Source organism: Cyprinodon variegatus, unplaced genomic scaffold (assembly GCF_000732505.1).
Source record: "Cyprinodon variegatus isolate N-32 unplaced genomic scaffold, C_variegatus-1.0 Scaffold790, whole genome shotgun sequence".
NCBI classification, from domain to species: domain Eukaryota; kingdom Metazoa; phylum Chordata; class Actinopteri; order Cyprinodontiformes; family Cyprinodontidae; genus Cyprinodon; species Cyprinodon variegatus.
In genome coordinates, this window is record NW_015151243.1 from 275,079 (window position 1) to 297,885 (window position 22,807).

The 22,807-nt window shown below is 37.5% G+C and overlaps 1 protein-coding gene across 3 annotated transcripts in view; it reads right to left on the reverse strand.

The window, feature by feature from the left end:
- Positions 1-22,807, reverse strand: part of LOC107098566 (retinoic acid receptor RXR-gamma-B-like) — a 41,775-nt gene that overhangs the window by 12,330 nt on the left and 6,638 nt on the right. The window contains exons 1-2 of one of the 3 annotated variants that reach the window (XM_015396306.1): positions 20,479-20,617; positions 2,418-2,653 (exon numbers count right to left, since the gene is read on the reverse strand). In XM_015396306.1, coding sequence (XP_015251792.1) covers positions 2,418-2,653; positions 20,479-20,545 — 303 coding nt within the window. In that variant the 5' untranslated portion in view covers positions 20,546-20,617. Of the gene's footprint in view, positions 1-2,417; positions 2,654-20,478; positions 20,618-22,807 lie in introns of those variants that run through there. The other 2 variants (XM_015396307.1, XM_015396308.1) reach the window with 2 other exon arrangements.

The window sequence follows — 22,807 nt, forward strand, 5'->3', positions numbered from 1 at the left end:
TTAGAGACCCGGCCGCTATTGGAATACAGGCCAATATTAGAGAATTTACGGTATGTTTTCATACAGTCAATACCACTGAGATGAACAAAAGCAGCATTAAGTTGTTTAGTTTACCAGCTAAAACTTTATGTAAAAAGAATGAAGCCTCTGATTAAAACTGCCACTTACAAAGGAAAGAAAAAAAGGGTCAGTTTGTTCTCAACCCAAGAATTCTCATCACGTGCCATCATCGCTGCACACAAAAAAGCTGGTTTTCTTACTAAATACATGGGCAAGCCATTTCCCTACCATTAAAGTCTTATGACCAGGCAAAATACAAAGTCTTATTTTTATCAAATGACGAGAATAATGTTTGGATGAAGCAAGTGGAAGATTTTAAACCTGTGAAAACAGTCGAGCATGGTGGTGGCAGCATCATGCAGAGGGTCACACAACATGAGTGGAATAATAAAGAAATTCCAAATTCATTAACTTCACCATAAACCACTAGCCAGCTGAATTTGGAGCACAGTTCTAACTAGATGAAGGTGAAAACAAATTCTGTTTTTATTGCACTAAACAAAGTAAAGAGAATAAAGAAACAATTGTTGATCAAATGGAAAAATTTGGATTTTAACAACATGATTGAGGAGGTCGTTCAAACAATTATTGACTTGAATTGTTAATATAATAAACTGTTAAATGTCCCCTTGAATACAAATAAACATAAAGTCATATAATCCTGAATAATCAGAGCTAGTAAAAGGGTTGCAGAGTCAGTAATTAGCCCGGTACGTACACATTTCCACATCTTTAACGATGTGGAAAGGCAATTTTTAGCAAACCAATATGCAAAATGCAAGTCGTAACATGAAATTACTCCATGTACTGTGTTTGTCCTTTTGCTTTTAACAAGCATTGAAAAGACTTCTCCTCAAAGTACACACATCTAATCAGCCTGTCGCTGTAGGCTAGATCCATACCATGACTGAAGTCATTTATAACTTCAACTGCTGCTTCCAGAGAAGCAGGCCTCAAGTCGTCACTGCGTGTGAACATGTGTTTTTCTGTATCCACAGCTGACTCTTGTTCAGCCTTTATTTCATGCAAACAGCCGCATACAGCAGGTTTCTCCATTAACAGTCCCTTTAGACTTAATAGTAAATATTTATACCCCTTGATCTATTTGATGTTTTGTATACCACAAAACACACGTATATGTATGTTTTTGTGAGTTTAACACAAAGTAGAGGTTAACTGTAAAGGCAAAAGAAAAAAATTATGTGGCTTTAACAAATAGCAACCTGTTTTACTCGTGCATCCCTTGATAATATCCAGTGTAACAAGCCCTTTTCAGATGCCCTTTGTGTTTAATATAAGCTCATCATAAGGGCAGCTGGTTAGTGACAGTATGAGAGCCTCAGTCTTGACATAGAAGTGGGAGAAAGGCCACTTCTTTGCATGTAACATATAGCGAACAGGAAATTAAAAGGTACCCCCGACAAACTTCCGAGTGAAAATGGTGGAGGTAGTATCATGCTATGGGGATGCTACAGAAACTCAGAGTTGATGGGAAGCTGATTAAAGCAGAATGCTAAAAGTAAGCATTCAGCACCTACATAAATGTTTAAAAATAGGAGCTTTTTCTTCAGCAAAATAATGACTGTAAACAAAAAGTCACAACTAAGAAATAAATCATTGAAATTAGTTGAAATTAAGATCTGAATCTATTTAATTGTGTTTTAAAACTTTGAAATTTGATCTTCACAAATATTCACATTCCAATCTGAAATAAATCCAATCTGTATTTCAAATATAAGGAAAACCATTGCAATTTCAAAATGAGAACTTTAAATTATTTTACTCTTGTGGTTGACAAAAAATAATGATGCCATTCACATTTTTCAATTCTTAATATGAAAAAATCAATAAAAGATAATCTGGAATAAACAATTTAACTACCCTGTCGTATCTAAGACCCCCATTTCAATCTGAAAAGATGCATGAAGTGTAATGCTGGGCTGTCAGGTTGTTTTCTGGAGGTATAGAGTGACTGGTACTCTGCATGAGAGCAGTTATTCATGACTCAGAGATGACCTTTAGGGCAAGAAGTTTAAAGGTCAACAGAAAGGTTAAGGAGAAAGAGGAGAGCCGTGAAGTGCTGACCAACCACACTGGATAGACCCATATATCAAGCTTTGATCTGCAGTAAGATATCCCACAAATGAAAAGCACATGATCAACAGTCAATTGAATGCAAAGCATATTACATTTTCTATCTACCTTATCTGTTTTTAAAATGCTGTCTCGCAGAAAAGGACAACTTTAAACAGTCAAGAAGTAGAAGAGCAGCTTATCAGAACATTTGAATCTGTTTAAATTGAAGCTCTTGAAAAAGCAATGATTGATTTCTTTCTCTGGCCCACCCATGTTCTCACCTGTGGACTGCTGATTGGTCCAAAGTTCATGTTGGGAGTAGACTGAAGGGGTACGGAGGGTGATCCCAGAGACGATGTGATGACGGGATACGGCGATGCCAGGCCGTTCATTGGAGAGCCCAAGGTGGACATAGGGGAGGGTAAGGGCCTGGAGGTGCTGATAACTGAGGGGTGGCCCACCATGCCAACCATGGAGGGGGGGTGAGTGTGGCCCGCACTCATTGGCCCTGCCGAATCTGGATAAGATAAAAGTGCAGTGAGATAACTGAGCAGCCCACTCAAGTTTACATACTTTGACCTCATGAATTACTTATTGAACCGGACGCTTTGTATTTATCATAACTCATTCAGACTCCAGGTACCTACTAAATGATGAATCAAAGTCTACTGTTTACACATAGTTTATAATCCTTTATGGTTTTGCCTACTCGCGAGGAACACATCTCTCTTTAGCTCTACCAATCCGCTGGCTTATCCGTTATCTGGGTGAACGGTCAGTCTACTGCAGGTTTACAAGAGGTTTTAAAAGCAAAAGATGATGGAAGGGACATCCAACCAAAACAATAAACTGACAGATGCTAAAACCACTGAGCAGAAGAGAACAGAGAGTTCACATCAATATGAGTTAAATCTTTAGTGCTACCATCAGACATCGGATATAGTATTTCATCTCTAGAAAGCTAAAGTCTAGCTTCATGAACTGTTTTAACTTAAGTATCCATGTGTGCTCGCTTGGTAGTTGGGTTCGTATTTGCAGTTGGCCTTATAGCATTATAGCATTCTCTATTTACAGGTAAATGAGCAGCAGCTTAGCAGGGAAATTAGCATTTCTAATTCATAAAGTGCAGAAAATGTAAACATTCTGGGAGAAAAAACATGGTACAAAACGCATTGATATGGAAGGTCAGAGCAGTGCAAAGACAAATACTTATAGGGAAAAATGCAGTAGAAAAACCTTTTTTTGAGTTAAGTTCTTTTTTGGTTTGGTGTTGTCAGTGTGATGCAGAGTCTGTGAGTTGATTTAGAGTTTATTTCAACATTAGGCAATCTGATGGCAGTGGGAAAAAGGCTGTTGCAGAACATGTTGGTGCTGCATGGAATGATCGACAATGATCTCCTTCGTCTTCTCCACGTCCAGGAGCAGGCTGAGAGTGTAGAGTGGAGGATGTTCTTTTTCCAGGTGGATCATCAAAATAAGTGGTCCTTTTAATCAGTCACTAGTCAATCATTCTGGTGATATGTTTCTACGTAAGGCCGTCCTACATGCTCGTCCCCCTTTCCACTTAACGGTGGGGAGTCTGACGTAGTGGAAAAATTGCAAATCTTAATTTGGAAAGAAAGCTTCTATGAGCGATGCAAACAGCAACTTTTAAATAGAGCATGCATGAGGGGCAATGGGCTTGTGCATGCTCTCCCATGTGTTAATAGGCGTTTACTCTCAGGAACATGTACAGGGTTGTGATGTGCATTTTAGTTTTTTTTTTTAGTTTTTTTTTTTTTTTTAAGTTGAGAAGGCAGGTCTTTTCAAATAATCTTTATATTGTCTAAATATTTTTCTGTTGACTGTTTTTTTCATTTTTCCCCTGACAGACAGAAGCCTTCTGCATAAGTAGACAAGTTTTCTTGTCTTTTGTTTTCGAAGACTATTTATAAATGATCATTATTTTAGTATTAAAATTGTGATTCTTATTCATAGGGGTGGATCTCAATAAATAATGTCTTTGAATAGTTAATTTCATTTACTAAATTTACTTAATGGAAAATTGTCCTGGTCGTGGAATACTTGAGCAGCTCTACACCCTTAGCAAAGCGCTAGAGTCTTATCTGAACACATATCAAATGAAATATACCTGTCAAATCTGGAAAAGCTGGAAATAACTTTCCCACTATAAACCTTTTATTAACATTCTATTCATTTCTCTCTCTCTCTCTCTCTCTCTCTCTCTCTCTTTGGGCCTAATGTGAACAGAGGCAGGCCTCTCTTTGTTTCCCCTAACAAACGAGAAGACAATAGAGCCTAACATTCAAGTAAGGTATGATGTCTTAATTTCAACTGAGAAAATAAATTATTCTCTAAATGTGAGTGAGACTACAAAAAATGGTTTAAAACACTGTTTGCAAAAAGTAAGCTGGACATGCAACCAAGCTTTTTAAGATTCCTGTGACAAAAGTCTTCATGATTCCTAATAACGCTTTAAAATCAGCTGTTAACCCCAATATTCCAAATTTTTAAAAAAAACCTCTAAAACAAGAGTCTTAAGCATATTCTGGGCTCCAATAACACATTTAAAAGTCAATGAAGTTGTTTGCGGGTTTTTTTTTTGCTAAAAAACATATAGATGTTGAAAGCTTAGCAGGTTGGTTCTAGCGAATATTATTTGTCCATGACATATTAAGGTACAAAGGAAGTGTCAGGTTTGTGGATCTATGACAAAAATAAGACCTATTTTTCATGCCTAGACACAAGCGTACCTGGCCACTACAAGAACAGTAAACAGGGTACATAAAACTCTTAATCCCGCTGATAGAAAACTGAGGACATTTTTTCCACTCTATGATTAAGCAATGAATGATTAATTTGTTTTAAAGTCGTTTATATATCTTTATCAGGGCTGCCGATAAATATGGAGAGTACTGCATGTCAAGAAGATTTAGGTTCTCTTAACCATCAGTGGCTCTTTGAACAACTTCTGTTGTTAGTTGTAAAAAACTAAAAACATAACAGCTTAAGACAGAGGATTACTGTTTATAATCTTTCTTTATAACGCCGCAAGTACAGCAACTGATGATAGAGATCCTAATATTAGTTGTGGTTATACTGGGACAAAAATGCTTAAGATTATGTTGACCAAAGAAGCCATGTGTTTCTGTCTTTTTAGTGCTCAGTGTGTATGGCTACACTGTGTGAAGCCCACCTGATTTCGGTCACAGGGCGCTGACTTTCCCCTGCATCTATTGATGTAAACTGACAGGCTGGCATTTACATAGATGACCTACTTAGAAAAACTGTCAGTCAGCCAGCAAACGGGGCATGTAGTGTAATTTCATGCATGTGTTATAGATGTGGGCCACACAACTTTCAACAAATACCTACATACATGTAAAGTACAACAACAATGGGGAAAAAAATACACAAATGCCACAAGCTATCCCAATGCTGCAGCAGCTATCTAGTTTGATTTTGTTGATTCAAAGAATCGAAAGGAATAACATCGAGCTGCCTTGAGCAAAATGTAATGGATGAACAATGGCGGGTCTATTGTAAGCATGTAAACATTTGGATCAGTCTGCATAAGCTGCTCCCTGTGTGTCAGTGCCTTCTCCCACCAAACATCATAACACACACATTGTAAGCGGGATAATGGGTGCACTGACAAAGGTTGTAGTTAATCTTATGTATATATACTACGTATGTCATAGGTCTCAACAGGGGGTCCACGAAGGTACTGCATGGGGGTCGCAAAAGTTTTGGTTAATTAGACTTTTTTTTTTTTTTTTTATTCCCCCGGCAATTTTTTTCCCACTTATTGAATTGTCTTTGAATTAACATTAACATGAATTGAACACACTGTAGTAAACAGATAAATGGAGGCAAAAGATGTCTTTCCGTCATTATGGAACACATTCAGCTACACACAGGAGCTCTTTCAAGCTGGGCACCGTTTCATTCACCACACCTGTCACATCAACCAGGAATCAGAATCGGAATCAAAAATACTTTCCCAGGGCGAAACTACTTTTGTTACATGACTCCATCTGTAATAGAGTGACTAGAACTGGAACAGTTTGATATAACACAATTTCATACAATATATATAATTAGGGGGTCCCCGCTCCATCTCGCATCAGTTTTAGTGTATTTGGCCTGGAAAACGTTGAAGACCCCTGACGTATGTAGTATATGTACTGTCTCGTTTGTAGGATGTGGTGGAGTGAAAGCACAAAAAACAGTCAAAGCCATCACATATATTATTTCTGAGACAATCTTACTTATGGAATAACCTCTGCACTAAGGAATTCTGATCATCATAATGTCAAGATAACAACATCAATCTATGAAGTTGCAGGAGACCTCATGAGCTTTAGGAATTTCACTAAAACAAAATTCCCTTTCCATGTCTCAAGTTAGAAAGTTAAATCCCCAAACATGCATTGACTATTTAGGCTTTTTACTTTGTCTGTCATCAGGATCCAAATTTCAAGCTACAAGATTACATTCCGAATCACTTCATTTTCACTTTATCATTATGTCCTGTTTAAAACATTTGCACTTTTTAAGCATTTTTTTTGTAAAATGACATATTTTAAACACATTTAACATCATATAGAAATTGGGATTGGCTGCAATCATCCATCTCTCCCTCTGGCAGGAGGCTGTGGTCCATCAGGACCAAAACCTCATGCCACAAGAACAGTTTCTTCCCATCTGCTGCTAGCTTTATCAACAAGGGCAAGAGACCCCTGTGACACTGTCACTACCTCTCCACCTCCCCAGTTCAGGACCTAGAAGATACACTAACATAGCATCTCCAGACTTCTTGTATATAGCTATATACTATATATTGTATATAGCCTATTGTATGTTTAATATTTTATATAACTATAGTTTCTGTATCGAATTTGTCTGCACCATCAAACAAGTCAAATTGCTTGTAAGTGCAAACCTACTTGGCAATAAATCTGATCCTGATTCTGAAATGTGTTTATATTTGGTGTAATATATTTGGATTTTTGTATCCTAATACAAAAATCTCCAGATTAATTCTCAATTCTTTATATTGCTACTACTATTATTGCTTTTAAATGCACAAGTCTGAGCCCAACTTTAGTCGGTAAACCCATCATATTTTCGCCACTGCTGAGGCATGAATAATAACTAGAAAAATAGTGTATCCAAGGATCTGGAAAGCATATAAATAAGAGCTTTCTGTCATATGCAATGTTGGAAGCAATCGATTTAAAAGTAAAGTCTTATATAAATGGTTTTCTGACCTCTACTTGAGCCACTGGCAGTTATGCACCTTTATCCGCTTATATAGTTGGAAAGATGTTATTATTTCCCTACTTAAAAGTTATGGGCCGTTTTATTTTATCTGGAGGGATTGCAACCCAAAAAACGAAAACAGAATCCAAGAAGTCATTTCTTGCCCAGAGGTAGAAGTTTTTCCAGACACAAAACACTGGATGATTTGTCAAATTCTGAGAAAACCCCCAAAAACAGTTACGTTTTTTTTTTTCTGATGGTGACAATGTTTTTTTAAGTGTTGTTCCCAAATGTTGTTAGATGTGAATCCAGTTTTCTGACATTTCCAAACTCCCCAAAAAAACCAACAAGTTTCCTGTTATTTTGAAAGCATTTTGAAATCCTGTCCTAATACTTAACCTCTGGTAGCAATGCAGTCCCCATCTCTTTTCATTTTCCACTAAATATTTCAGAAAATAACTAACTTTTTAAAAGGAAAGGACATTGCTAGTAATACGACGAAAGTCCTAATGTTTTTCTGTCTCTTTGGCTGGAGGTAACTTTTTCTGCATGGACACTTAAAAAACACAGCTGGCCATTCAGTCCTACTCTGTGTGCCAAGGAACAGGTATTGCACAACTTCCTGTTTAGCACTGAGACTATGGTCTCCACCCTTTTTTTTTTTTTTTTACTTTCTCCGACATGAATGATCTTTTGCAGACAAAAATTAAGCAATGTTTCCTTCTCTCTAAAAGTCTGAGTACAGAATAAGTTGTACAAAGTATCTTTTTCATATATATATATATATATATATATATATATATATATATATATATATATATATATATATATATATATATATATACCCCATTAAAGAAATAAACAATAGTGGGAGTGAATGTTGATCCAGTCAACAGGATTATGTAATAGATGACCACTGTACAGAATGTGCTGTGTCTGATACTGTGAGCTGACCCCTCTCTTTATGCGCATGGAAGATTCCCCTCGGGTTCACCAAGATTTTGTCTGGTATGCAGACAATATGACAAAAGGGTAGTTGTCATGGCAAACATAAAAAAAAAAAAGAATCGAAGAAGAAAAGAGGATGAAAAGAAATAAGAAAAGGTCAGGTTGGTGAGGCATGAATGCAACAGGCACTGAGCAGATGTGCTTTAGATTGTTAATATATTTATACATGTATAACAGAAAAAGGGGCTTTAATAAAAGTAAAATTGCAGTTTGTTTTTTTTTATTCTATAGTTATAAGCAGGGGTGGACAATCCAGGTGTAGACAAAAAAAAAACCCTGCCTAGTTTTACTTTATCCTGTTCACTTAAGGAGGTTATTGGTCCCTAAAGTATCGAGCTGGATGGCTGGAGCTAATCTTTGAACATGTTTCTTGTCCAACTCTGGTTATAGGAACTAAAAATTAACTGATTTAGACAAAAATAGAGAAGTTTTCACTAAATGGTCCCTTAATTTTGTTCATTCTCGCTGAAGTTGAGTTGGACTCTGATTTCCCTTCACAGCCTCCTTAAATCTCTACGTCGTTCACATAATACCAGATGAGAAAAACTGCTGAGATATTGCATGGTTGGATCACCAGATTGCTGCAGATTTGCAAGTGCCACATCAATGATAGGAATGTCCCGTTTCATCACATCCTGAAGCTTTTCCATTCCATTAAGATCTGATGACAGTGGAGACTAAAGAAAGTACAGTGAACTTATTGTCAAGTTTAAGATGCATGTTTGAGATGATTTAAGCTTTGTGATGCAGTGCATTTTCTTGCTGGAAATACCCCTCAGAAGATGAAAACTCTGCTGTCATAAAGTGATGGACATGTTCAGCTATAATACTTAGACAGGATGTGGGGGGCTAATTAGCTCTGAGTGTACCAAGAAAATTTCCCTCATCCAAACGCCTGAGGCTTTAATAAAAGACAGCACCAAGCTGTCCTCTCCACATCTAGAGCATTAATGTTCGTCACTTGTTTCTAACACTTAATCGTGTAGGTGTACTTACAAAATCTAAATTTTACCATTTTATACAGGTATTTAATAAATAGTCAATAATATGCCATATTTATCAGTAGATTATGATAAGTTGTGAATACATTATTAATCCCCATTTGGTTTTCTGAGACAACATTTTTGACCACACTGCGGAAATAGGGACATGAAGCACCCGTCACAATTATTCCAATCCCTGATGAAGACGTGTTAAAAGCTTTAGAAGACCATTTTCAACCGTAGTAGAATAATTTCACGCTGAAATTATTGCTAAAGTCACTCAACGGGAAGTTCACACATAGCTGTGTCTCAGTTCCAGTTGCTTCAACTGAAGCTCTGACTAAATATGGGCATGTCTAGTCAAGAAGCTATTTTATAGAATCTACATAAAGTTATGAAAACCTCTATAAGAGAAATCGTCCCGTGTCACATTATATTTATACATACCAGTGTTGTTTTCATCAAAAATAACTATGAGGAAAACATTTTGTTCATGACGATAATGAGACGGTAAGAAAATAAAAACGGTTCCAATAGTAAAACATGACAGGAGGTGCATGGATTTATGTTAAGATGAAGTCTAGATGACAGTGTTGTTAAGGATTTGTCAGGTAGACAAAGTTAATGTCATGTTGTTAGTGAAAAGCTAAAGAATCAATAATGAGATACCTCATCTTGTGCTTATTTGTCCCCGCCCTCCACCACCTGAGAGCAGCTGCTCAATGTTAAAAGATTGAAGCTTGATGGTTGAATACAATATCTATATACTTTATATATGAGTCATCCAAAAGACACACAGCAGCACCTGGAGGCTGTGTTCCTTTTCAGGAATATTCCTGAAAAGGTAAGATTCAGTTTACTGCAGGCTAAAGTTTAGTTTGTGTTACAATAAAGTGATTTCTGCTTGACAGAAAGTGTAATATTCAACAAAGTTTATCTACTTGTTTATTTTCCATCTGTACATTATGATTATGCCTACCCAGTCGGGTTATATGTGCTGTGTAAAGCCGGGTAGCATGTTGCACTACAGCAGTAGCTGTCATGACACCAAAAGCAGAGGAGCAGCACATTGTTGCCATCCCTGATGTGATATAATCATTGGATCTATCATGCTTGTTGTACTGGTTGGTCATTGCTGTGATTAAGATAGAATTGGTTTGATTTAATCAATGACCTTTAGTGTATATTTTCAGAGTTATTTAGGAGTGGTTTTGATAAATAATCATTATGATTTGTGAACATTTCCAGGTCTGGAGAGTTTGTCTACGATGTTTTGACATATGTGAGTCCCTCGTATAATAAATAAAGGAGTCAGTAAGAGGCGACAGAGAGGCAAGGACTGCGTGTATGGTGAATGATGAGGAGGAGGAGATAATTAATAAATTAAATGTTCATTTCTTCTACATTTATATTAACTTGAATCTCCCCCCCCCAAAAAAAGGGTTTTTTTTTGCATTTCATTAGCTGAGTCAAGTAATTACTTAGTACTGAGTCAAACTGATGAGTTTAAACAAATGAGACGGATAATTTTATTGGTATGCTTTCCAAGATATGATGCCTACAATCTTTTTTATTCACTTATTGACATTTATAGGAGGTGTACTATATGTACAGATAGACTATACAAGGAAAAAATAATGGATTTTTCCTACATCATTAAACCAGAGTTTGACTTCTTTGAGTTTTGTTGACTAGTTTCACATATGAAATGACTCAATTGTGACTAAAACTAATACAAATGTGCTTCCAAAAGACTCAGAATAAAACATAAAAAGATGCCATTATCAACACTGATATATACTCCATACAAACAGAAGCTAAATAACTACCAGAAGCCTTAAAACATAATAATACATAAAAAGCGCTTTATTTGAATGAATGCTAATCACTCACATGTTTTTTCTGCTCATTTACAAAACTTCAACCAATTTATAGCACAATTTTGGAGACTTTCAATGATATATTTGACTTCAAGACTTTCCAGGAACTGAGAAAAATCTTCCAGGGATCTCAAACTTTTTTTTATTAAGCTTAGACATGCAGAACATATTATTCATGGCATAAAGCAATTACAAGCAAAGCATTTTATGTGTAAAAACAAAACAATTAAATACATTTCCTCCTTTATTCAATGACCAATTTCATGCAGATCAGTAGAAAATGCAGGCACACTGGCTTCTTTTGTCATTTTCATTGGCACTTCCAAGTGATGCGTGAAGGTCACTTTAACAGCTTTGCTAAGCCAGCACTGTTATGTCTGCAAAGAGGAACTTGCCCAAGCGTGAAAGGAGGAAACAACCCTGCTTTTAGATGTTTTAGTTTCATCATTAAACTGATAAATTTTGTATGATTTATACAAGGTTTTTGGACTTAAGGGTTTAAAACTTATTTACCTAATGTATAAATCTAAAGGAATAGCTGTTAAGATTTAGTAGGATAAATCTAAAATGTATATATTTAGAAATATAAAATTTTTTGAAGAAAAAAAAAAAGAAAACATTTAAAGATCTACGAGTCGTTTTTTTGTTTTACACAATTTCAGGTTGTAAAATAATTGTTTTAATTAAAGTCATAGGGAAGTCATATTTGAATGTCAAATCATTCTGGCTTAAACATATACATGAATGTACTATTTATTAGACTATATTGTCCCAAATTTAGAAAATTTCTATAAAAAAAAAAAAATTCTGTCTTAAAATTTGTGATGGTTTTTTCGTTATTTTAGTTATACGTCAGCTTGTACACCTAAATTCGGCCAATCATATATCAACGATCATCTGTCAGTCTAATTTTTTCAGTCACAGCATCTTGATTCTTATGTCGCAGCTAATATACGCAACGGTTGAAATAAGAAATAAGAAAAATTTATTTTCCCACTGAGTTCCGTCCCAGTGTTCACGGGGATGGACGTCTGTGTCTTCAGCAGGCGTAGAGCTAACACAACTGGCAGCGTTGTGAGGCAAGGGCTCAAACATGTACGGCTGTAAGCCTTCTACACCAAACCAAGCTTCTGCCGCCCTGGTGTCCTCTTTCACAACAACTTCATTCCTGCTTTCCTCCTCTAAATAAAAAATGTATGATGGAGGAGACTCATCCACGACCTCTGACACTAAACTCTCCTCCTCTTGCATGTTTCCGCTGTCCATAGCGTTACTTGACAGTAACTTTTAGTGCTACTTGGTCCCAATGGAATTTCCCATTGGAAACCTACTAGCACTAAGTTGCTAACTGGTTAGCAAGGTTCTTCCAACAAACTGGCCACAACCAAACTTGCTTGGGAATCTTCCGCCACAACAATCCCGCCCCTTTGATAAACGACCAATCACATTCACTTCATTCACTCGTGTAAAGTCGGGTTCCCCTCAAAAGAATTTGCAAATTCAACGGTTGGAACAGCCGCTTCCCTACGACTTTAAGCCTGGAATATTTCAAGTCATAGAAAAACATGACTTTCTTAATACATGGCTTTTTAAAACTACAGCTTTCAGGACAAGCGGGGCAGGCACGTTATCGGGTAGTTATTGCCACAGAGAGCTCCACTATCACAATATATTTTTCTGTTTTAAATGAAAATGGTTAGATCAAAAAAAAAAATCTATTTTCCGTCTTTCTTTTTATGTATTTTTTGTTTTTGCAAATGGAGCACTTATGTGAAGAGGTGTTTTTTTCTGAAAATATCACCCTCAGAAGAATCTAATAAAGGCATATCAGCTTTTTGTCTTAGTTGGATCCTAACTCTCATGTGTCAAGGTTAGTGGCTTTTGGTTGAGAACCCAAATGCAGAGATGGAGGACAGAGACAGTTTTCGTTAAATTTAATGGTGAGGTAGAGGTGACAGAAGCATAAAGATTGGTAAATCTTGGTTTATACTTGCATCACACAGGGCGCGAGGTTGCACGAGGCAAAAGTGCCACTGTGGCAATATGCCACCCCTGCCCCCCAGCGCAGACCACGCAAAAAAGCTATTATTCTTGATTAATCATCAGTTCTTAAATAAACAATACTGTGATCGGCCATTTTGGAATGGGGAGATCAACTGCTTCTTCTTTTTTCTGCCTTTCCTCTTATGTTGATCACTGCACTTCTGTGGTTTTTTGTGAGTACTGCACCTACGCCCGTGTCAACTATAAAAGGGTGCAGCCCTTCTATGGGCTTGCGAATGGCGAGCACAGACCTGCACACTATTATTCAGCCTTTCTTTGCCTCCTATCTGCGGTCCCCGATACTACAGCTCTCAAGGAATTACGTAAACAAACACAGCGGACCCCATAACATTTAGGAACTTTTGTGCCTGAATAGTGTCCTGAATTTTAATGAGAGCCTCGGTTTCGGCATCATTCCAGGACACATCACGTTCTTTTGATGCCATTTAATGTTAATATACTGAGAGGAAACTAATGTTAACAGGTGAAGAGATCTGTGAATTGCAAAACTGGACAAAGGTGGAAAACCCCAAAAATTTGTCAGCTGACTGTAAGGAGATGACGCGGTCTGCTGATGCGCTCTTTGTTACCAGAGAACAGAGTCACAACTGAACCATGCTGAGCCCTACTGTTGAACTAGTACCAGCTTTAGTGCGGTTTGGACAACTTTTCAGTTCAGTTGCGTTCCATTTACACTCTAGAGTTATCTCGGTCACCGTGTTCGGACCGATCCCGGCACTGTTTCAAAAGGATAGTATAAATGGGGTTTATAATTACTCCACATTATTAACTCGTAATTACTTCACTCGTTCCACAAAACAAATGGAGTAATCAGGTAATTAGGAGCAGGTGGACATAGAAGCAGGGGAAAGGGGCAACAAAGAGTAAACAGGACTTAACTAAAGCTAGGGGAAAAAAACTTACATAAAGCTAAAGGGGAATAAGACCAAGTACTAGAAAATAAAGAATGATCTAGTTGAAAATTTAAGGATAAGGGAAGGGTCTGGAGTAAACTTAAGATAAATGTGATATAATTCTTAAAAGCAAACACAAAACAACCTAAATTGAAGCCCAACGGTAAACATAAAATAAAAACCTAAAAAGAATCAAAAACCCAGAGCAGCAGGTCATGACATGATGAGTCAAACTTGGACACGTTTTAAAAAGCTGTTTGTCTGCAGAACGGTGTTTGTAAATGTCCGATTGCATCAGCGAGTGCTTAGAGCGGGGATGCCTCTTCGCGTTTGCTACTGCTGTCCTTTTGCGACACGAGATCCACACTTTATATGCATAAACTGTAGTTCTAAGCTTAAAAAATTCAGCAGTCCTGGGCTACGTGCCCCAGGGAACCAGAACACATGGCCAACCAGCTGGTAGGATGCCTGAAAGGGAATCACCAGGGAGGTGAAAATGCTTTGCAGGGCAAACGTGTGTTTACATTTGTGTAAATCTGTATGTGTGCGGAAGAAGGGCCAACATGTTCGTTCAAAGAAACAGATTTCCCCTCAGACGCTCATAAAGGCTTATCCTTGAATAACCTTCATCATCTGACTGTTCCGAAGGACAGATGTAAATGCACTCAATGAAAGCAGCATTTCTAAATTAACTGAAATATTGTCATCTTTCATGCAAAGTGATTGAATTTGTTATCAATCTTGACATAGCTTAAAAAATAATTACAAGGATAGAGGAATAAATGTCTCAGTTTCACAAACTGTTCACACACAGAAAAAAACAAAAACAACTCATTGTAACCTGGAACATAAGGAAGGTATCCAATAAAAAAATAAACCATCATAACAGACCAAGCCACACAGTTTCCTGGTTGTCTGTGTGTACATTTTGACTGCCCTGCTTGAGCATCTATCTGAGAGCAAACAGACAGACGGAGCAGAGAAGGGCACCTTTGACCGCTGGCGTCGCCAATCAAAGGTCGCCTGTTGCCAAACTCCCAATCCAAGTTCACGGGAGTTCTAAACCTACAGGATTCTTGTCACAATGATCATTCCCAGAAGCGACTGCAGCAGGGAGGCATGCAACTCACAAACAAAATCAGCAACCGATCATGACAGTCAAAAAATGCTGCTGTCTGATTCTAACCTACAGTGAACTTGAGTATAAAAACCATATCAGATTCTCTTGTACCTCCAAGAATATTAATTTGACACCAATCATTAACAAGTATTACAAAAGCCTTGCATCAATCTGGTAATCAGAGGCTTAGAAACAAATTATACACCATAAAACTCTCTAACCCGTGCCCTGTTAATTACTGGTTTGGAACTAGATGGAGTGATCTTCTGTGTGGTAACTCAATAAGGACATAGCCTCCAAACTAATAATATCTCTTGTCTGCAGAGCAGACCAACAGTGGGAGTGTTTGGGGGGGGAGCCAGTGGTTAGAAGGAGCAAATCTGTGCCTCAACAGCAACATTAGTCTGAAGGTCTAGGAGATAAGCCCTAGTAACAAGGATGAAATAATCCTCAGCGTGTAAATTGGTTTGTCTAATAAATGGCTTATAGTCACTGAATTTACTGCCTATATGTGTGCGATTGTTTGCAAAATGGGGGGTCTGTAATTGAAAGTGGTGTAGCCAAAAAAAATAGAGAACTTCCTAAAGTAATCAGACAGATAGCCTGCGGAGCTCATTACATGGAGCCGTCTTGTAATCAAGAAATAACCTCTGAATCCCTCTGCATTGTGCCCACATGTTCACCCTGTGTGCACATACATAACAGCATTATAAAATCCTCAGCACCCATCAACACAACCGCACCACAGAAACCATTGATTTTTATTTTTCTGCCTTAATGGGGTTGATGTTTGAGTAATTGTGTCACTAAATCCTCTTATCCTGTAGTAAGTATCTACAGCTCACTAGGCCAGCTGTCAAGAAGGTGGGAGGCGAAGAGTGGAACAGAGCCAGAGAGGAAGGGAAGCAATAGCTGCTGAGATGGACGGATGGAGTGTGTGATGGAAGGATGGGGAAGGGCTCTGTTCCACTTCCCTTCCACACACCCACACAAACTTAAAATCTCTCAAGTGGGAATGTCAACTCATCAGCTGGCCTATGTTTATTTCTGCTCTGATGTGTTATTAGAAGTAGGAATGTGCCACTAATGGGGTAGCAATGGGTACAAGTATAAAAAAAAAAGAAAATTAAAAGCAGATGCAGTCTTCCTGACTGATGCTTTTCACTAACTTAACAGTTGCTTTTATAAAGTCTCTTATTCTTATTTTTTTTATATTGGTGTGAAACTCAACAAATCCATTAGCCTGCTGGAAAACTGTTTCTATCTTGTCATATTTGCTAAAATATTGAAAAAGTAAAAGAGGTGTATTTTTTTTTTATAGAAATCAGATCCTGTCTCGCTCGCTTTGAAACATGGATGTCACTTTTGATTTGCTCCTGTTCTGAGCAATGCATCCGTATTGGGATCTAGGCTACTGGTAGGAGAGAGCTGCACTCCTGCCACTGATCGACACACCACAGAAAGCATACATAGTGAATTTCAGTTTGATTTATCCAAAGAAGAAAAGCAAACATTATCCCTACTGTTGGTATAACAACTTAACTTACTAAATAGAATATTAGTAACCATTATTTATATCAATGTATATAATAACCAAAGGTTTTTTTCCCCTTAATAAAGTCAGACGGCTGTGAAAACACAAGAAATTGAGCCGTGAACTTCTCTGACCCCAGATTTTGCCCTCTGGTGAAGTCAAACAAATAGCATTTTCTTTTTTTTTTAAACCTCTACAAAGAAACTTTATAACCCAAACCTTTTTAGAGAGAGTACCAACAACAAGATTCGACAAAAGCACATAAATATTTCATTGTGTATGTATGAAGCACTTTTCATAGTCTTTTTCCCTCCACATTCTGCGTCATTACACATACAAAGACCTTCCAGAGGGAGACATATTACACAGAAACAGAAGCGGCTGATCGATTACGAGGCCAGGACTGAGACAAGGACAAGATAAAGATTGTTTTGCAAGTGATAAAAAAGTTTGAAGCTTAAACAAAGAGCTAGCAGGGAACAGGCTGACCAAGCAGTCTTGGAAAGCAAACAAACAGCTGTACTAAAAGGCTCATGCAAATCAAAGCATCCGCTCTCGTGGCTTTGCCTGATGAGGTAACTCCAATTAGTTCCTGGAAGTAGTCGTCGCCTGTTAAACCGGAGGGCCGCGAAAGGGTGAACACAAGCTCATGCTGTGACCCAGCGTGTTTCAGCGGGGCAATTTGACTGCTGGACTTCACAACCTACAAGGATTACTTGTGACAGAAGAAATATGATGATTAAACAGCTTTGAAGGAACATGGGATGAGCTGAGCTGTTCAGCATCACAACAGAAAACTGTACAGATAGATGAGTCACAAAGCCTATTTTAGTGCACGGAAGCCATTACACCATCAGCTTTGCAATCCGGTCTCTAACTCTCTTTAATAGAGTTGAAAAAAAACAACACAAATGTTATAGTTGCAGACAATAAGCTTATGATAAAAGTTTGTGTAACCAGTTAGCAGTGTACAGCCTCCTTTATCAAAACATAAAAGGGTTAAATTACATGAATTACTTTCTACAGTGTAATGAAAAATAAAGCTTTACACTCAAGTCCACCAGAGTGGTCATACCAATCAAAAATAAAAACAACACAATCTGAGAGATGCTGAGCTGCACCACAGCTGTGCGTAAAGATAAATACCAAAGTTAGATGTACTGATGGTTTTACAGTACATAATACCAGCTGTTCTCAGCTTAAATAGAATGACAGAGACATGAAAAAACGCATGTTTAGTTGTGCTTCGTGGAAACACTGCTGGTGAATAATTAAAAGATATATATTATATATATATATATATATATATACGGAATATAAACTAAGAGTAAAATACAAAGAAGTGTTTGTCAATGTTCAATAAATACCAAGTGTGGCGAAGTAAAAATATGAGGTTAGGGAAAAGCGGGATGTCAAACATTTTTGAATAATTGTACAGTTTAAAAGAAAACTCAGCTACCGCCATCTATAACACGTGATATTGTCAGCTGTGCATGCAGATATCCAAGCAATCCATTTTATAAAGGTCCCTGGTTATTTCTAATTGCAGGTCATGTTTTCATTTTTCACTGCACAGATCTGTGCTTTCCACTTTTACAGAGTGCAGCACTGTTACCAAAGTACAATGTAGTTCATATTGACTTCCATGTCAGATTCATGTTTTTATGATTCTATATTTATAGAAGAATCCTTTAAATGCGATCAAACATTATTCTGGTTTCAGTCTAACTCTAGGCAAGGTAAAAAGCTAAGTATACCAAAGTTTTAGAAAGTTGTCCTTCAAAATGTCCTGTTATATTATTTCTATACAATAACTCTACATTAGTGAGCTGCTGCAGGATTGTGAACTTGTGTCGGATTGTGAGCTGTTGTAAGATTGTGAACTTGTCAGCTGGCTTAAATTGAAGTACTACAATTTCCCTCATTTATAGAAATTCAGCTGGGTTTCCACTCACCGCTTTTACAATCAGAAAAGAACTTCTCATTGGGAAGAAAAACTTTAAATCTAAACCTGCAAGTTAAATGAATAATTTGAGCCTTAATTACTTTCTTACTTAATACTGTGCTACTGTAATATTTTACACAAGGTTTTTTTAATATAGTAAAATTTCTTATAATGGTTTCATCATCAGGTAATATGAATCAAATTAGGTATAACGGAGCAAACTATTACCTTTTGTAACATATGAAGCATTAATAGATCAGTGCTTCTTTCTCCTTGAACCCCAGTCAGCCTTGGCAGATCCTGGATCTGCTGGAGGATTCTTCCTGTTAAAGGAGAGTTTGTCCTCTCCACTGTTGCGACATGCATGCTTAGTGTGAGGGAACGCCGCCCACTCAATGAGTCAATGCATTCAGCTATTTTTCTTAGATAGACAACTTTAAACCAATATGACTGTATGATCTGATTTAACTGTTTGTGTAAAATGTCTTAAGATGACATTGTTAGTGAATTGGCCTTTTATATATATATATAAACTGTATTGAATTGAATGAGCTGGATGCAGAGATTCACTCAGGACACAGATGGCTGGTTTTCCATCCTCCACCTGCCACCGCTCTAAACCAATCTTGAATAAATGAATGGATTAAAAAAACACATGGATAAAAAGAGAGACCGGCGTTTGAGATGTTTTTTCATCTTTTCTGCACCAACTTTACATTCAGCAAACATGGTGTGTTTTAAAATAAAATGAAACCTGTCAGATTCAATGTCAGAAAATTTTACATGACTGTAAATTATTCTATTGTTAAAAAAAAACTACAGAAAATTAGTTTTTCTCCATTTTTTCGTTGTTTGTCTCAGAGGTAGACTTTGCAGTTAAGTCCCGCCTAATGCACAAGTTCAGAAGGATATGAATGTAATCACAGCTTTGTCATACATCCAGATGTGCTTCTGGCTGATATGAGACCAGAACAATTTGCCCTCCCACCATCAACAAGGACGCCCTTAACCCTTCAGACTGCAATGAACACCCTTGTGTTTACTCTTGTAAACTGGAGTGATCCACCAGCTCCTCTTAACAGATACTTGAGAGTACAATAGCTCTCTATTATCTACACTACTCAGATGTAATCACACACGCTTATAAACAGTGCAAACAAGTGAGTAGGCCTCAAAACACATCATAGTCCAACCTTAGGAGACAGAAATATGAGGAGAGGTGCTTATCCACCAACGGGCAGACAGACAGTGGAGACAGAAAGCGGACGGCCAAACCAGAATGAAAGGGGGCTAATAGGAAAGGACAAGTGTTGAGAGTTAAACAGATAGTGAAGGACAAGGCAAAGAGAGCTGGAAGCGTCCTTTAAGGTTGAGTGACATCCCTGCTGAACACATGTGAGGCCTCAAGTGAATCACAAGCTCTCAATTCTAGCTAGAAACAGCAAAGCCTTGTAGCTGTCACAACCGCTTAAAATGATTTAATGGTTCAAAAAGCACAAACTTAGGCTTTGGTACATTATTACCAGAAAAATTAGGTTGTAGCACTGGGAGAAAAATGGTAGGCATGAAGTCGGGGCACTTTTTAAAGAAGATCAAGAAATAAATGCAACTTAGAATGCTCAAGAATAGCAATAAGAAGAATCTACTCACAGTGACCATAACCCATTTCCCTCCCAGGGTTGCCTCCGGTCGCTGGTAAAGAAACAGGATTCCACATGCCTTAAACACAAACTCAAGTTGTGTTCAAGTTAACCCCCTGATCACAAACTTTCTAGAAGAGAGCCGGGAAGGAAAGGCTCCATGTGGAGAAGGAGGAGCTGTTTTTTAGGCGTGTAAAGCCAAGGGGGTGCGGCACTGCATAGAAAAAGGAGGCGGAGTCCACCGGCGCCAGTTATAGGATTACTCAGATTATCCTTACACGGAGATCAATCCCACAGGAACAGTTTGCCGGCTGACTGCTGCACAAATCAGCTCTCCCACCAGCCGCTCAACTTGCTTCTGTGTCTCGGTGCATAATTCTATAGCCGTGCAGAGACACCTGTTGTAGCGGCATGACCAAGGTGTCAAGCGTAGGAGGTGGTGGGGGTCAAACTTAAAAGCTCTCAGAACAACGAGAAGACTCAGATTACAAGCTCGTAAAAGTCTTCCAGTCTGGAGAGTGACTGCAGAGGAACTCAATAGCTATCAAAGAAGATTTCTTTATATGTTGAGGACATTTTTGTAACATATCTTGTTTTTCCGTGCAGCTTGAACATGTATGGGTTGAGAAAGTGAAAACATGGAAGCAGAAAGTAAAGAATGTTGTCTTTCATCTTTCTCCAAGCATCTAAAACCTCCCATCGAGTCAGACAATAAACATGACAGCATGTGCGCTGAATGGTATTACTGATGGCATGGGGAGTTCCTCCTAAGAGCTGTATTGGGATGTTTGTGTGTTTAACAAGTGTTATGCCATTCCAGGATGTTAAGAATGGTCTTTTTCCAAAACTGTACGTCGGACAAGAAAAGATGCTGCAAAGGGAGAATCTAAATGCAAACACGGGACAAAAATACACAACAAAAGCAGAGGGGAACAATGCATGGCCAATCCTCAGAGCATAAACAAATTACACAGCCAATAGTATACCATATGATCCTTGTTAGAATACTAGTTTAAAATGAGTTTGTTTTAATGAGGCAAAACAAAATCAGCCATTTGTCTACAATTCCAGAAGCACTTTTAAATAATTGTGGCATGCAAACGCATCCTGTGGTTAACAAAACAGACCCAAGCCAGTGAATTTGAAGCTGGCACTGATTATAAACTGCAGCTGCTCAGTTTTAATTTATCCCACCCATCTATCAGATGATCCTCTTCTAAATCCAAAGAAGTGTTTCTTGATTGGTGTGCATCTCTTTTACTTTGTAACTCAACAACTTTTTTCCCCCCATTTCCACCTGTATGAACCTGCCTTGGCTATCCAAACATTACTTTAAGGAAAGACTCTGGTAACTTATCCTTGAAGTAAGAGTAGTTGGGCAGGAAAGTCAGTGAGCAGTCAGGTAAATGAAAAGGAGAGAACACCAGGGGAGAGACACTTTATAGAACTAGTGAACCCCACAGGAAGAAATTAAGATAATCTTTTTATTCTTAAAAGCATGCTGTGTTATGTTAGTGTGTCATGGCCCACATAAAACATGTCAAATTAACTCCTAAGAGCCCTAATTAGAATTCAGAGATGTAACATGGATTACAAAGACATGGGAGGAGGATAATTGGCACGGCTAAATTTAGATTGCACTCCTTAATCTTAAATCTGAGATTGAAATAGTATAAACTGAGCTTCTATTATAAGATTTCAAACTTTCTCTTCTTCCTTCATAAGCTGTGAATTTGAAAATATGAAGTAATGATTATGTAACATGACGAAGTGATTTCGTCTGGAGCTTAATCCCAACTACTTGGATAAGATCAATAAAAGACAACTTGTATAGAAAAAGCTCAATTAAAACACAGTAATATAATTATATAATTAACCCTTTAAAACACTTTTTAAAACACATACAAAATAAATACATGCAAACAGGTGTTAACAATTTTAGTTTGTTTGAAATGAGAAAAGATGCTTGGATCTCAAATATATTTCCTATTGCTCAGTTTTGTAAAAACAAAGTTATTTAGAAAAAAAAAAGGAAAAATGTATTGGAGAGAATTGAAAAATATAGTTCAGAGAGAATCAGAATCCTTTAACCGGTTTAGTGAGTGAAAAGCATCACAGCAAGAATCCCCAGAACAAAACATGTGTTTGCCTTAAAGGTGATGAAAAATCATCCATACGAGGTTGTATTTTGATATCTAGCTGTAAACTCATCTTAATTTGGACATATGAACTAAAATAAATGTAACTTTCTATTTAGGGCTAAGTAGGGAAAGGAACTTGAAATAGAATGTGGAAAAGTTTTTTTGTAGCCTGCAAGTGTTGGGTTTAAAGACGTACCT